Genomic DNA, 17482 nt, shown 5'->3' on the forward strand with positions numbered 1-17482 from the left:
GGACTCCCATTCTTTGTTACAGAAAATGCAGGCGCTTTGGAAGACAGGTTGGTGGTGGCTTACAAAGCTAAGCAGTCTTCCAGAAGTCCTGGCTCCCATTATCCTCTATGTGTTTACTTGTGTGATTAATCTCCCATATATAACCAAGTTCCCATCTCTGCCACCCCCCTAAATGAATACCCTCCTCACATTAATTCAACTCTGACACTGGGTACATTACAAACAAAGAAAACCCTTCTCCTCAGCCATTCATGGAACATTTAAAGATGGTTACCATACTAAAAATTATCAGATTACCATATAGCAGTTATGTTAAGGAATTTGAAAATACTAATGAAAGAAATTATTTGTGGGGGGGGATATAAATTACCAAATTGATTATGTTAATCTTTTTTTTTTAAGTCTGTTTTATTTATTTAATTTGTTTAGGTAAACTCTACTGCCAATGTGGAGAATTTATAATCCCAAGATCAAAAATCACATGCTCTTTTGACTGAGCCAGCCAGGTACCCCCGAAATGGATTATTTTAAAAAGTAGAAGACTTGAAGTCTAATATGTTGAAAGAAGTGGAAATATTGTCCCCAAAAATTACTTTGAAAAAGTCTCTTCTTGGGGTTCATGAGTGGCTCAGTCCATTGAGCATAGAGCTTCGGCTCATGTCATGATCTCAGGGTTCTGGGGTCTAGCCCTGCATCAGGCTCAGCGGGGAGTCTGCTTGTCCCTCTTACTCTGCCCCTTCCGCTCCCTCGTGCTCTGTCTCTCAAATAAATAAATCTTTAAGGGGGGTAAAAAAGACTCTTCTCTTCATAGTTTTATGGGCAAGCTTTTTTCCTGTTTCTATGAATAGATAATTCAGGCAGTAAAACAAGTAAAGTATAAAACCAAAGGCGTTCAGTACATGAAACAAAACTAATTTAACTCATATAATAAAATTTAACAGTACAGAGAGTTACAGACCAGTCACACAACTATAAAAGCAGAAACCCAAATTATTAGCAAATAAAATTGACATTATAATAAAAGAACTGTGTACCATGTACCATGTAGAATTTGTCTCAGAAAGTAGAGATGCTTGATTTAATAATAAGAAATTACCAATAATACATTTATATAGGTAGATCAAGGGGAACCATATTTTTGCCTGAAATACTTCATGGGCCTTTTAAAAAATCTCTCTATGAACTAGGAATTAAAAGATACTTTGAAATATATTTTCTAAAAGTCCATCTTTAAGTTATTAGGCAGTATCATATTTAAGACATTTCCATTAGAAACGCATATTCCCATTTAAAACAGAAACAAGAGGGGTGCCTGGATGGCTCAGTCAGTTAAACATCTGCCTTTGGCTCAGGTCATGATCCCAGGGTCTTGGGATCGAACTCCACATCAAGCTCCCTGCTCAGCAGAGAGCCTGCTTCTCCCTGTCTGCTGCTCCCCCTGCTTGTGCCCTGTCTCGCTCTTTCTCTCTCTCTGTCAAATAAAATCTTAAAAAAATAAAATAAAACAGGAACAAGATAAGAAGGTCCACTGGTACCACTGTTATTTATTTGGCTTTCTGTTGCTTTGTTTTTTAAAGTCAGGTTTACTCTTTCTTGTTTTTTTTTGTATGTTGTGTATTTTGATAAAATATAAACCTTGCTAAACTCATTGGCTTACTAAAATTGATTACTTTTGCTAGCTAGCTTTTTTATGGATTCTTCTGGCTTATCTGTGCCAGCCAGCATTCTTTGGATAGACACCATTTGCTCATAATGTAATATCCTTTTTTATCTGTTGCTGTATCAGGTTTGCTAACATTTTGTTAAAGATCTTTTTTATGGTGGTAACATATATATAACATAAAGTTTACTGTCTTAACCATTTTCAGGTGTGTAATTTGATGGCTTTGAGTACATTCACATTGTTGTGCAACAATCGCCGCTATCCATTTCCAATTTTTTCTTCATCCCAAACAGAGACTCTGTACCCATTAAATAATAATTCCATATTCCCCCTTCTCTAGTTTCTCATAACCATTGTTCTCATTTTTTGTCTTTATGAATTTGATTATTCTAGGTGCCTTCCTTACGTAAGTGGAGACATACATTATTGATCCTTTTGTCTGGCCTGTTGCACTTAGCATAATATTTTCAAGATTTACCCATATTGTAGCATGTATCAGAATTTCATTCTTTTTTAAGGCTAGTTAATTAACAGGTTTTTGTGGCTGTGTTCAAGCAGGATATTGGTTTAGAATTATCTTGTGATTTCTTTGTTTGGTTTTGTATCAGGTTAGTTCCAGCCTTATCAAATGAGTTGGAAAATGTCTCTTCTGTTTTCTGGAAGAGTTTGTATAGTGTTAGATTAGTTATTCCATAAATATTTGGTAGAAATTGCCATTGAAGACATTTGGGCCTGGAGTTTTCTTAGTGTGGAGGCTATAAACTGGGAATTCAATTTCTGTAATAGGTATAGGGCTACTCAGGTTGTCTGTCTTTTCTTGAGCAAGTGCTGGTAGTTTGTAGCTTTCAGTGAATTTGGAAATGTGTTGTTTAATATTTCGGAATTTTCCAGAAATCTTTCTGTAATTGATTTCTGGTTTAATTCTGCTGTGATCAGAGACCATCCCTTGGAGGTTGTTTAAATTGTTCTGCAGTTTGAAGTTTGTCTCAAGATCTGTTATATGGCCTATCTTAGTTAATGTTCCAAGTCCACTGAAAAGACTGGATTTTGCTGATGTTGAATGGAGTGTTCTATAAATATTAATGATGTCAAGTTGATTGCTAGTGTTGTTCAGATTTTCTGTGTCCTCACTATGTGTCTGCTTGTTCTGTTGATTAGTGAGAGAGGAATGTTGGTCTCCAATTATAATGGTGCCTTTTCTATTTCTCCTTTGAGTTGTCACTTTTTCTTAGAAATATTTTTTTTTTTTTAAAGATTTTATTTATTTATTTGACAGAGACAGAGACAGCCAGCAAGAGAGGGAACACAAGCAGGGGGAGTGGGAGAGGAAGAAGCAGGCTCATACGGAGGAGCCTGATGTGGGGCTCGATCCCATAACGCCGGGATCACGCCCTGAGCCGAAGGCAGACGCCCAACCACTGTGCCACCCAGGCGCCCCAGAAATATTTTGAAACTGTTGTTGGGTACATGCACAGTTAGGATTGTTATGTGTTATTTATGTTTTTTTATGTTTTCTTTTATCATTATGTAATACCCGTGTATATCCCTGGTAACAGTCCTTGTTCTAAAAAAACCCCTGCAGTAGGTTTTTTTTTTTTAACCCTCTTTTGCATGTGTGTTACAATTTTAATGCCAGCCATTTTGTATGAAAGAACAGTAGAGGGGCACCTGGGTGGCTCAGTCGTTAAGCATCTGCCTTTGGCTCAGGGCGTGATCCCTGCGTTCTGGGATCGAGCCCCGCATCAGGCTCCTCTGCTGGGAGCCTGCTTCTTCCTCTCCCACTCCCCCTGCTTGTGTTCCCTCTCTCGCTGGCTGTCTCTCTCTCTGTCAAATAAATAAAATCTTAAAAAAAAAAAAAAAAGAACAGTAGAGGTTGAAGTAAATATTATTTAAACCTGGAAATGAGTGCATTTCTTTTGTTAGTCCATTTGTCTATGGGATTGAGTCAGTCAGGAGTTGAGCTGAGTTTGAGTTCTAATGTTGCTATGATTATGTTCATTTTATCTCAGGGGAAGAAAGAGGCTGAACCTTTAAAAAAAAATCTTGGTCTTTATAAAGGGGAAATGATTCTTAATATTCCTGATGGTAGTAGGGTTTGTCTTATGCCCAGACCCATTTGAGTCATGTGTGAATCCTGTGAGAATCGGGTAGGTGTAAGTTTTTATGAAAACAACGAAACAATTATCTTTTAAAATATAACTTAATGAGAATCATCTTGTTAAGTCACTAGTAGTGCTGCTTATGTATATCTCTTATAGGGTAATATAACATAGTAAGGGAGCGAAATATTCTTCCTTGTTTCGGAAAAGGCAAAACTTGAAGCTTTGGCATCTCATGGACTGCCAGTGTTTCCGCAGAGGAAGGGGGAGGTGATCTGTTCCTAGTGGAGGCAGCATTACTCAGCAGTACTTACTGAGAATGAGCTTTTAATGAAGCCACGTAAAAGACAAAAGTGGTGTTTCTTAGCTTAGATACTCACTGGAATCATCTGATACCTTTAGAACAATACTTATGCCTTGGTCTTGCCCTCAGTGATTCAGATGGAGTTGATGACTTGGATATAAGTTTCTCAGTTGATTCAAATGTGCAGCCAAGGCTGAGGATCACTCCTCTAAAGGCTTGTGGAAATCTTTATAGGCTGTTGGAGACTCTGTAAGGTCTGGAATATTTGTATTAGCAGATGGAGGAAATATCAAGTGATATTTAAATTATTATTGCTGTGATATACAGAAAAAGCAATGATTTTATTATGTAGTAAGAAACATAAAGGATAACACAATAAATGAAAGTAATTCTGTATTCCTGAAAGAGAAAAATAAGTATTTTAAAGTTGACAGTTCTTTCCAAATCAAATAAAAATTACATAATGCTGTTTCAATCAAATCTTTAAGAGTTTTTAAAAACCAACAGTGTCACCCACCATCCAGATCTTGGTTTCTAATACTATTCTCCAATAAAAGGATCCAAGGCTCCTTAGAAAAATAGCTAATGAAGGTTTGGGGCAGGAAATACACAGATAAAGCTGGAGTATTTTATAATACCAGAAAGTAAGGAAGTATTAAAAAAAAAAAGTGGATTATGCCAAAGCAACACAGGAGCCATCCTGAAAAAGATCCCAGTGGCCAAAACTGGAGCTGTTTGATAAATAAATAATATTTATTTATTTAAATAAATAATGCAATGTTGGATTTTAACTTTAAGTATAAAATAAAATACGTGAGTACATACTCATACAAATAGTGATTGAATAAAGAGGTGAGAGAGAAGAGACAAATCTCCATACAGCATTCCAAATAATTTATTTAGACTCTAATTTAGACATTCTTCCTCAAGGAGGTAGAGCTTAAGTCCTCCAACCCCACTGTGAGTGTGGGTGCACTTAGTGTGTTGCTTCCAAATTGTAGCTTATGGAAACACAGGCTGGAGGTGGGAGAGTAACTTTACAGTGGAGAAACCTAAAAAAATAGCCCTGGCCAGTTGATCCTCAAGGTTAACTTTGTCATAAGTCATGTTGATAGCTGGTACCCTTGATATGATGTGATCAGATCTTCCTCCCAAAAACTTAACAACTCTGAGAAAAAAATCAGACAAACCCATAATGAGTGGCATTCTGCAAAATACCAAACCAGTACTTCTCAGAACTGTCAAGGTCATCAAAAACAAGGCAGATCTGAAAAACTTCACAGACCAGAGGAAGCTTAGTAAACATAACTAAATGTAATACAAATAAATAAATTAAATATTAGCATTACAAGAAAAAAACAGTAGTAGCATGGGAAATTCACAACAGAAATGCAAATGGATAATAAAAATATAAATACATATTCAACTTGTCAGTAATCAAAATGCAAATTTAAATAACAAAAGCCAATGTTTGCCAATCAATTTAGAAAAGATTTGGTTGTTTTGTTGTTGTAGTTGTTGTTAATACCTCCTTTGGGGCTGGTTGAGGCTGGTCTGGGAACTCAGAGTGATACAACCTCTCTGGAGATAATTTGCTCAGTGCATATCAGAAATCTTTAGAATATGCAAACCTGACTCAGCATTTTCTCTTCTGTGAATTTATCCTAATTAAAGGAAGACCTGTGGGAAGATTTTAGCAAAAGAATGTTTGCGGCATTGTTGATGAGAATGAATAATTGGAAGCAGTGTGATAAATGAGTAATTGTGACACTGATGTATGACAGTATTCTAGAGATGTTATAAACTAAATTTATTAAGTTCAAAAAGTTAAACCAGCATGTACTGCGTGATCCCTCCCCTGCTTTTTTTGGAAAAGGAAAAATATGTGGCATAGAAAAAGACTTGATATATGTATGTAAAACATTCATTATAATTATTTCTAGGTATTTGAATTGTGGATGATTCTTACTTTCTCCTGTATACTTTTATCTTATTCTTTAAATCTACTTCCCTTCGAAGTGTGAGTCAGTATTAAGTCCTCTGGGAAGCAAATTGGTAATACACATCAGACTCCTTAAAACAGTTGATATTCTTTCACCTACTAAAACCCTTCTTGGAGTTTGTCATTAGAAAAGAATAAGAGAGAGGCCCCTGGGTGGCTTAATCGGTTAAGCTCTTGATTTTTGCTCAGGTCATGATCTCAGAGTCGTGAGATCGGCCCGTGTCGGGCTCTGCACTCAGCGCAGAGTCCACTTGTCCCTCTCCCTCTACTCCTCCCCCGCTTTCTCATTCTCTCTTCCTCAAATAAATAAATCAATAGAATCTTTAAAAAAAAAAAAGAATAAGAGATTTGAGTGTAGAAGTGTTTACTACATAATTTTTTTACATAATATTTATAATGGCAAAATATGGAGACTATGTAAACATCCATTTATAGGGAAATAAAACATGACACATGTACAGTGGAATATTGTGCGTTCATGATTGTGTTTAGAGAATATTTGTTGAGGTCTGGTAATCCTGGTGTTCCTTTTTAGCCTTCTGCTCAGAATGGCATCCATGATCCTGATTCATTCCCCATGTACTTTGCTGTAGCCTCAAATAAGAAAATAAGGAATGGGTTCCTTCTACTGTTTTTGTAAATAACAAAAATTAGTAAATTACTTTTTTTCCCTAAAGCCATTCCCTCAATGTATATTTTATTTGGCTTCCTCAGTTTCCATTTATTTGCTTTACTTTTAAGGTTATGGGTGTTATGTGAGCCTTTTCACAGTTCTGTGCTGCCTGAAACGTTCTTCTCCCTGCTTTTACCTTGCTGACACGTCCTCATCTTCCAGGTTGCAGCTTAAATATCACTGCCTTCAGAGAGAGCTTCCTAGAGCATCTTGTATAAAGGGCCCACGTGGAATACCCCTTCCCAGCTCTTTGATGCCCCTTGTTTCGTTCCTAGCAGTGGACACAGTTGGTATTTTTGTATTTGTTTGCTAGTTTATAGTGTTTCCTCCATTAGACTGTAACTTCCTGGGGCTAGGGATTATATTTTTTTCCTTCCCCTACTTAAGATTGGCATGTTGTAAACAGATAGTAAATATGTATAGATTGAATGAACTAACTTAATTTTGCAGTTTTGACAACATCTCATTAAGAATTTATCATGTAATTTAATTGTTGTTATAATTTAGATTGTACCAAGATTATTCTTATAATACATTGATCTTACCTGTACTGGTCTTGATATTTTAATGTATTTTATGTAAGAATATACAGGTAGGAGGGTTAGGTTAGACTTGAGTAAGAGAAGAAAGAGAAGCTCTTATAATAGAGGTGGACCTACTAATGGATGTGGAGGAGTGGGTGGACTAAAGAGAGAAAGAAGAGGAGAAAGGCATTTTGGCCAAGACTGTTATATGTGCTTTTTTAAAAAGTAGACTTTATTTTGTCAGCAAAGTTTTAAGTTCATAGTAAAATTAAGTGGAAGGTACAGATTTCCCACATACCCTCTGTTCCCACTCCAACATGAGTTTTTGTTTTGTTTTTTCAATTTTTTTTATTATGGTAAAATATACATGACATAAAACATCATCCTAGTCATTTTTAAATATACATTCAGTGATACAGAATACATTCATAGCGCTGTGCAACCATCCTACCATTCATCTCCATAATTTTTCATCTTGTAAAACTTGAACTCTATTATAGTAACTCCCATTCTCCCTTCCCCCAGCCCCTGACAACTACCATTCTGCTTTATGTCTCTATGATTTTGACTACTCTAAGTAGTCATATAAGTAGAATCATACAGTATTTGTCTCTTTGTGACATAGCATACTACTGTCCTTAAGGTTCATCAGAATTTTCTTCCTTTTTAAGGTGGAATAATATTCCATTGTATGTATTTACTACATTTTGCTTATCATTTACCATCAGTGGACACATGGGTTTCTTCTATGTTTTAGCTGTTGCCAATAATGCTGCTATGAACATGGAAGTACAAATATCCCTATAAGACCCTGCTTTCAATTCTTTTGGTTATATACCTGGAAGTGGAGTTACCCCAGCAGAATCATATGGTAATTGTGTTTTTAATTTTTTGAGGAGTCAATATTCTGATTTCCATAGTAGCTGTACCATTTTACATTGCATCAACAGTGCACAAAGATTACAATTTCTCCACGTTCTCATCAATGCTTATTTTCTGTTGTTTTGGTATTAGCCATCTTAATGGTTATGAGGTGATCTCATTATAATTAATAATTTGCATTTCCCTAAAGATTAGTGATGAAATCCTTTCGTGTGCATAATGGCCATTTGTATATTTTCTTTGGAGAAATGTCTATTCAGGTCCTTTGCCCATTTTTAAATCAGGTTGTTTGGATTTTTGTTGTGGTTGAGTTTTAGATAGAAAATAAGGTTTGATACCTTCTAAGGTAGAGGGTAAGGGGCCAAATTGAGGAAAATTTAAAGTACTGTTTTAAGTAGTTTGCTGTTCCTGTAGACCAGAGACTGTATTTTTTTTTTAAGGTTTTATTTATTTGAGTGAGGGGACTGGGGGGAAGAGAGCAGAGGGGAGGGGCAGAGGGAGAGGGAGAAGCAGACTCCCCACTGAGTAGGGAGCCCCATGCCGACCCTGGGATCATGTCCTGAGCTGAAGGCAGACGCTTAACCCTCTGAGCCACCCAGGTGCCCTAAACCAGAGATGTTTAATAGAACTTTCTGTGATGATGGAAATGTTTTGTATCTGTAAGCGGTTAGCCATATGTGGCTGTTGAGGACTTAACGTGTGTCTAGTGCAACTGGAAAATCAAGTTTTTAGTTTCATTTAACTTTAATCAGTTTAAATAGCCTTGTGTGTCTTAAGGCTACCACTATTTTTGATAGGGTAGTCAGGACGTCATCAAAAGTATTTCTTATTTCTTTTGCTTTTAAACTAGGGGAATGATGTGTGTTTTAGGGGAAAAAAACGAAACAATGTGGGCATTTGGATGGTGAGGAGGAAGCAAGAATAGAAAATCACTTTCTGTTCTGGATGAATATGCCTTTAACGAGAATGGAGAACATAGGAGGATAAGCTGGTTGTAATGCAGAAATTGACTTGAGATTGTGGGACATAGAGACAGAGATGTCCAATGGGCAATTGTAAATAAGAGTTTAGAGCAGAACAGAGAAGACTAGGGCTAGAAGTATAAATTTTCATAGTCATCTACATAGTGGTGATAAAGCCATGGAAATAGGTAATACCCTTCAAAGAGGGAATATAAATCTTGAATAAAAAATCATCAAGGATGGATCCTTGAAAAATGTCTATATTTAAAGGTGGGAAGAAGAAAAGGAGCACGTGAAGGTGAAGTTACTTTTACTGCATGATATATTTAAGAAACTATCACTTATCCATGCAAATGGTAGCAGGAACCCTTTGCTTTAGATGTAGTTCTCATCAGGATGATTAGACATTTTATTTCAAAATATAAGTAAGTATAGGAAACTAGCATAGGTAATGTCCATCCCTCACAATATGTATCTGGCAGATACTTACTTTAACAGGAATGGGCAAATAAAAACTATGGTTGTGCTATCATAATATCACTTCTGCCTATAGAATCAGAAAGGTACCTGTAAAATATGGTTAGTACTTGGTCAGGTTACCGATAAGCATAGCAAACTCTAGTCTGAATTAATTAGCTTATAAACCTGGGGGAATGAATGCCTAGCCCCCTTTGGTATTTTCTAGATAACCAATAGTTGTAAATAATATGATACTTAGTGGATTTTCTAAGTAAGATTAAGGAGAAATTGTTTGAGAGGACATACACAAGATGTACTTTGTTATGCCAGTAGGAAGACTCATAATTACCCCAAAGTGTGTGTAAAGGAACACAGAAGCTAGTGATTATGATGCTTGCCGAGAAGGGCTTGGAAGTAGACTGAAGGGCTGTGTAAGTGAAGAATTTGGGACTGGAGAAAGGGCGCTGGCAAGGAAGGCAAACATGGAGAAGGAAACATGGAAAAATAGGGATAGGCTTAAGGTCAGATTTATGGGGTAGACAGTAGGGAGCAGGTCGATTTGCTCCCTAACTCAGTGCCTGATACATTAGAAGTGCTCAGTAGTATTGGTTGAAGAAAGAATGAATGATGGTTAGGGAAAAGAAAAATCGCTCCTGTAGGAACCATTCCTGATGAGATCTTGCTTTGGCTCCACCTTATCTTACCCATTACTTGACCTCAGTCATCACATGTCTTCCCGACCTTGGGTTGCTGTTAGATTTTTTGTTAGAACACATATTGAATGTGTGAATATTCCAGGTAGTGTATATTTCAACTTGTAACCATTGTCCAGCTCTGGCGGTGGGATGGGGGAGGGAAGGATACTCTGCTATTTATAAGTATGATGAGTGTATCTGAGTATTGAGAAGTTTAATTTCCTTTTGTTTTAAGACTATACTAGAGGGGCGCCTGGGTGGCTCAGTCAGTTAAGTGTCTGCCTTTAGCTCAGGTCATGACTCCAGGTTCCTGGGATCAAGCCCCTTGTCAGGCTCCCTGCTCATTGGGGAGCCTGCTTCTCCCTTTGCCACTCCCCCTGTTTATGCTCCTGTGCTTGCTCTCGGTCCAAAAACAAACAAACTATACTAGAATAGGTGTGACCCTATCTATCTAGCCCCTGAATATTGTGTCCATGGGTGACATGTGCAGGCACTTCTGGCTGATTTGACAGGTTAGAGGTGTGCACTTATTTTGCGTGTGTGATTTATGGTAAGGCGACCAAGAATGAGGAGAAACGGCGGAATTTAAAGTTATTTCCACATATACAAAACTGGTGGGATGCCATGTAAATTTCCAAAATTCGTTTTTTATTCAAACTCCTCTGAAATCTGATAGTCCACGAAAACTTAGTGTATGGAATTTTAACTCAAATATAGTGACCTCACATCTGATAGTGAAAACAGATTTTAGAATCTGAAAAGATACAGGGCCATATAGGTTGTCTTTTCAATTTTAAGCTGTTATATAATTGTAACCCAAGTTAATTAACACCCTTATGCATGTAAGTGTAATAGGTGGTACATAGTCTGTTTGCAAAGAAAAGTTTGACTAAGAAAAAACTCTGATCTCTTTCACTCACATGTATCTGTTTGAATGTCTAATAGGCACTGTTTTAGACACTGAGGACACAACACTGAAGAAAGCACTAAATCTTTTCCCTCCTGAAGCTGTTGTCAAGACATATTTTCAGAGGGAACTATTTCAAATTAGGTGGTAACTAATCAAAAAAGGAAAGAGATATCTTAGTCTATCTAGGAGAGTTGTGTGTTCAGGGAACTGAAATATAAACAAATAAGCTCACTGAAGACAAGGATTTTTGTTTGGCTTTTGTCTGTTGTGTTCACTGCTATATCCTCAGTGCCCCAAATAGCGCTTGGCTCATAATAGGCATTCAGTAAATATGTCATTGATGGAAGTGTTTGTTGTTTCGAACTTGTATAATCATACACATGTACTTTATTAAATGATTTTTACATCTAGCTAGTTGAAAATTTTATCTCAGTTACCTTATTTTTGTATTTGTTACTTACTCTTAGTTTCTCCTTGTATCCACATATCAGGATGCAGGAAAAGCTTATTAATATTAATAATTAGTCATATGGTGATCTGATATTACAAAAGATAGCTTTGGAAAGGAACTTTAGAGGTCATCTTTTGTTTAGCTTCCTGCCTAGGAAAAACTGAGTAAGATGATTAGGTATGTATTTTTAATTAATCATTTAGAAAAACTAGGACAACATAATGGGGTCCTCTTGAGAAAATGGAGAAAGGTGCTTAACCCTAGTATAAAGATACTAACCTGAAAAAATTTGGAACTTCTAACCGTGTGGGAAAGTGAAAAAAATTGAGCACAGCTAAGCTGCTCTTTGTTGATATCAGAAATGGACCTGTCATTCATTTTGGCATTGAAACATAGCCTCCTATCTCAGGGGGCAGGACCAGGACTTTTTTTTTTTTTTCTTTCCCCTCCCAGAGAAGCTAGACAGTTATTACAGGTTGAAAAGCCCCGGCCAGTTTTTCAAGAGTTTCTCCTCCTTTTTAATTTTTTTCTTTTCCTTTTTTTTTTTTTTTTTCCCCTGAAACTTATGGTGCTTTTGCTCTGCTTTCAAGATGCATTAAGGTCTCCTGCTTTGAGACTGCTTTGGAGCCGGCAAATACCCTGACATGTACAATTCGAATTATGCAGATTTCATGAGTAAGTTTAATCTTATTTTTTTTTAGCTAGTTAAAATTCAAGTGATATTTAGAAAAGTGTTAGCTTGGAGTTAGCCATTTTATCATTTTACCACTTTTATTTTAAGCATATTTTTAAAGCAACCATTAATAAGAAAGGAAGATTCTGCACATTAAAAACCCCCTTGTCTCTTAAGACTTACACTTCCAGTTTCTTTTGAATGATGTTTGTTGCATTAGACAGTATTCATATGTCTTTTGAAAGCCAGTTACCTAAACGGTTTTCTTGAGCATCTTTTTAGTTTTATTGAGAAGTGTTTTAAATTGAGCTTTTCTGAGCTCGATTGCTTATGTCTGACACAGTCTCAAGTTTCCACTGAATGGTAACAAAGACTGTAGAGTGTTGTTGGTACTGCAGTGAGAGGCATGCTTCTTTAGACCAGGTAAGAGAGATCATTTTGTTTCTTACTGCTGGGTGAGTTTTTACCGCGTTTATTTTATATTCTTCCAGCAGCAGCAATATTAAGTTGATAAATAGCCAAGAGCACGCTGAATTCAAGACGTCCTTGCTTGTTGCAGACAGGAAAACTACAGGGTATGGGGGGTTGGGTTGGGCGGGGGGGAGGGGTAGAGTAAGCTTAGTTTATCACTCAGTTACTTATATAAATCAATTAAAATGTGAAATAATTCTAGAGCTCAGTTTTCCTCATTCAAGAACTAGGAAAGCAGTTGAGGAAATGAATAGTTTTGAAGGTACTTCATAGTTAATTACTTGTGAATGCAATTCAAATGATAGTTTTTACTTTCATTTCTTTCTAGTAGTTAATAAAATAAGCTTTGCCCTTAACTATACATTTTTTTAATTTATGAAAACTTTTAAATTGTCAACAGCAAAATATGCTTCCTCAGGATCTTTGAAATAAGCCTGACACTTAAAAAAATATTTCAGCTTTTATAGCTGTTTCATTCCTTTTTTTCCTAGTACATTTTTCTTAAAAGTATTTGTGCTTTGAAAATGTCAGCTGTATTCTAATGAAGCTCAGGCATTGTTTGCTCATAAAGGGGCCGGTGCATTCCACTGCTTTATGGTTTATTATGAGGCACAGTGTGAGAGTGTGGGTGGCACCATTTGGTGTCTGCCTCTTGGGGTAGTGACTGCCATTATGTTAGTGTTGGATTGGCAAAGGAAATACAGCATGCAAGATTCTATATGAATCTGGAACCTGTGAGAAAATCTTAACCCTAAATAATACTGAGTGAGCCTGAATGTGTGACAACTTGATTGAGTTGATCACTTCAAGTGTACTCTCGAAGTCTGCATTTGTTACAATTAATATTCTACCAGTCACATCTCTTGCTTTTTGATGTATATAACATTTACTCATTCTTTGAATTTTAATAAGGAAGTGAATGTTTTTATATAAATTATGACATTTTAAGTAGATACAGTAACATTTTAAATAATACATTTACTTAAAAAAGACTTTTAAGGAACTTAGTGTGGGTGGGGAGGGCGAGTGAGAGACGAGGTCAGGCAGAGAGCCTTTCTTTCAGTTAGGAAAGCCCTGATGAAGAAAAAAGCAACAGATGTTTCTTCTGTTACAATTGAGGTTGTTTTATTCAAAATTCACAGTAGCTGGAATGGGGAGGGGAGGTCATAAATCTGACTCAATCAGGGAATAAATAAAACTTAGTCATTTAAAATTTTTTCTTTTATACTTAGAATTTGAGAATCAGTAGAGTAATATACCTTTTGGAGAGGCTTTTTTTTTATCTTAAAAAATTAATGTGTAATTAATGGAAATGTGAGAAAGTTAATTTTAGTGCATGTATGTTATGGAAAAAATCATTAAATCCTACAGAATATTTGGAAAAAAGCCTAGCCATTATAAAATATATAAGGAATACTTAAGTTGCAAAAGTTTGTAATTGCACAATAGGTACTAAGTCTCGAAATGAAATAGCATTATGAAACATTATTTGCATATAGTTTGAGATCCTTTTATCTTCAGTGAGAAGCATAAGACTTATTCCAAAAAGATGTTTGAATAAGAAATGTGAGAGAAATATTTTGAGTTTAATTGAAACGAACCTCTAAAAAGAAAGAAAGGAAGCTTTCTTTGGATTGGCTGCTGATGGACAGAGAAGAATGTTTATTTGTTGAAAAAAAGTAGCAAAGGAAGAGCTTGGAAGCAATATGCATGTAATGAAAGCAGTCAAAATTTTAAAAAATAATTTTTTAATCTATGGAATTCATAACGAGCAAAAACCATTCCTTTTACAAGTAACAAAGAGAAGTTCTATGCTGTTGTATAGCGTGCATTTATACACATTACAACTTCATGCATTTCTTAAAGTTCGCTCTTGAAAAACCGGTGCTGTGCACCAGATCTTTCACATATAAGGCACTTAGTAAAAATTCACCATACCCTACACTGTAAAATTAGTAAGAACAGATAACAGCCAAAAAATTCTGTAAACCATAGTTCAAAATTTGTGTAAGGAACAGATATTAAACGGTTTTCTAAATGTTTAATTGGCCTAAAGAGAAGACAGGAAAAGATGCCAACATTCAAGGAGATTATTAAAAATTTCTCTTGCTCTTTACTTGGATCTGTCTGGTTCTCTGAAAATTTTCTTTGCTTCACATAATGACAGAATTTAGAGGTTTTGAAGCTTTTCAGGTCATTGTTTTAATTAAGATTAGAATAAGATTCTAAAATTGATCTTCATACATTTTGCTTTTTTTTAAGAAGAGCAATAGGTAGCAGTTGAGGGTTTTTTTCTTTCTAAGATAAGTAAAATAACTTACGTGGAGTTTAAAATGGATTTATAAGGGTGCCTGGGCAGCCCAGTCAGTTAAGTGTCTGACTTTTGATTTTGGCTCAGGTCATGATCTCAGGGTTGTGAGATGGAACCCCACATCAGGCATAGAGCCTCCGTAAGATTGTCTCCTTCTCCCCCCAGCCCCTCCTCAAAAAAATGGATTTAGAAACCATAGGCCTGACTAAGGTAAAAATTTTTACAGTTTTGATCAAAGTATATATAAGCTTGATGAAAGAGATAGCCCTAAAAAAATTTGATGGCCCCACATATGATATATGACAACATCCTAGATTATAGTTTTCAAAAATTGTGTCACGATTATAAATGTAGGCATGACAGATTATTAATAGCATCAGCAACAACAGTACAGAAATCTTTGAGTCTGTTAACCCTTCAAATCAAGAGTAATGTACTGAAAGACTTTTGGAGTGGGTACCTATAGTTTTCACCTTGTATGTATGAACTCTTTAGCACAGAGTCTGTGGGAATCTGAGCCTTACCTATTCATCGTTTTCCAGGTTAAAATACCCAGAGAGTGACTAATGTAGACATTCTCTCTGCCTTACATATAAATGTGTGTGATTAGAAACAACAGCAACCTAAAAATCTCTCATTTCTGAGGTGTGGAGGTCAGAGGGAAGATTTGCCTGATGCCTATATTTTTCTGAAAAGAAAATCTTTTACATTGTTGTTTAGGAACAGATAAAAGAGTACGAATATTGTGCTTTAAGTACATTATGAGTTAACTCTTGCGAAAGGATCCAGGAACCTATCATGTAATAACAGCCTTACTTCTTTCTACCAAGTTTCAAGCAACCATTTTGTAAATGAACTTTTGGATCTTGACTCTAAAGTTGGAGACCATCAGTAGGGGGCTTGGTTTTTGGCACTTTGCTCACTTATGGTACAAAGTTTGTCACTCTCTTGGCAGTTTCTCTGACAGAAAAATGAAGAGACTGCTAACTGACCACTTACGGTGTGCCAAGTAGACCCAGGGAACTTAGGTAAAAAAGTTTGCAAAATCTTTTTTTTTTTTTTTGAAAAATCTTCTAATGGATAAGATTTTAATTAAAAGATTTTTGTTGATATTGATGTCTAATTTTAAGATTTCTTGCTTTTCAAAATATGATTTAGATGTAGCTTTAGTTCTCAAATGGAACATACTGTTGGAATAAGATTATGGATCATTGCAATTTCGAGTATAGTATTATGGAATTCAGTGATCCCCTTTCTCATTTGCTAGGGAAAAGAACTGCTTTGAAACTAATTCATGGGTGGTCTTTGGTCTTTTTGAGTTTAAGTGTCCTAAAGTTTTAAATTTATTTTAAGAATGCAATTTTTAAATTGTAGGTCTGTCTGCAGTCATTGCCATCTTTTATAAATATTAGAAAAATCTCTCTCCTTACTGTAAATTTTTTTTAAAGATTTTATTTATTTATTTGAGAGAGGGAGAGAGTGACCACACATGAGAGAGCACAAGCAGGGGGAGCAGCAATGGGAAAAGGAGAACAGGCTCTCGGCTGAGCAGGGAGCCTGATGTGGGGCTTGATCCCAGGACCCCGGGTTCATGACCTGAGCCAAAGGCAGACACTTAATCGACTGAGCCACCCAGGTGCCCCTTCACTATAAATTTTAAATGATTTATTTGTTAACATAGTCTGGGGCAGGTTACCATCTTAGAGGGGTTGTGGGCTTCTTCACGAGGATGATTTCCAATTAAGTGTACTTGGTATTCTAATACTCTTAAATTCTGATCCTTGTGGTTGCACCCAGCTGCCTTGATCTACTCTAGCCATTCAGCGGCTGTTAGTACGAGATAAAATGTGCTCCTTTCCGCTCACTCTTTTACTAGGCATGCACACGGTGTCTGTGTGCCATCTGGTGGGTGTACTGGCTGTAGTGATGGTGCTGGAAGTAGGGGTTGAGTGTAGGCTAAACACTGAAAAGATATAACATGTAAAAACAAGCGACTGTGGAAGTAAGGGTCACTCAGCCCATTCTTTTTTAAAAATTTAGAAAGAGATTAAGTGTAATGGAAAGAGTCTATTTACACTCCATTACTTCCTTAACTTGAACAAAGAGAAAAAGGGACCTTAAAGCAGTCTTTCCCAGTCTTGACTGATCATAGGAGTCATCTAAGGCAGTTGTTAAAAATAGGCATTCCCACCTAGATTTTGAGTCTTTGAATGTTGAGTGGAGCCCAGGAATGTGCATTTTGAATAAGAGGGACACTACTTCCCCACCGCCACCCCCCCTACCCCCTTTACATCTTATGACCAGGCACATTTGGGAAGAATTGCTATGAAGGATTTGAAGAGCCAAGTTGTCTGAGACCATATGGTAAACTAATTCAAGTATTAATCAGAAGATATATTGTCC

At 36.3% G+C, this 17482-nt stretch overlaps 1 protein-coding gene across 11 annotated transcripts in view; it reads left to right on the forward strand.

Moving 5' to 3' along the window:
* The window catches only part of TFDP2 (transcription factor Dp-2), a 177411-nt gene that overhangs the window by 92240 nt on the left and 67689 nt on the right, over positions 1-17482 (forward strand). The window contains exon 3 of one of the 11 annotated variants that reach the window (XM_034661884.1): positions 12215-12299. The exons of 6 other annotated variants lie outside the window; for them this stretch is intronic. In XM_034661884.1, the coding sequence (XP_034517775.1) occupies positions 12269-12299 (31 nt within the window). In that variant the 5' untranslated portion in view covers positions 12215-12268. Of the gene's footprint in view, positions 1-8111; positions 8137-12097; positions 12300-12588; positions 12721-16059; positions 16108-17482 lie in introns of those variants that run through there. 4 more of the 11 variants (XM_019797125.2, XM_019797120.2, XM_011221860.3 and 1 more) reach the window with 4 other exon arrangements.

This window comes from Ailuropoda melanoleuca, chromosome 6, assembly GCF_002007445.2.
Source record: "Ailuropoda melanoleuca isolate Jingjing chromosome 6, ASM200744v2, whole genome shotgun sequence".
In the NCBI taxonomy this organism is placed as follows: domain Eukaryota; kingdom Metazoa; phylum Chordata; class Mammalia; order Carnivora; family Ursidae; genus Ailuropoda; species Ailuropoda melanoleuca.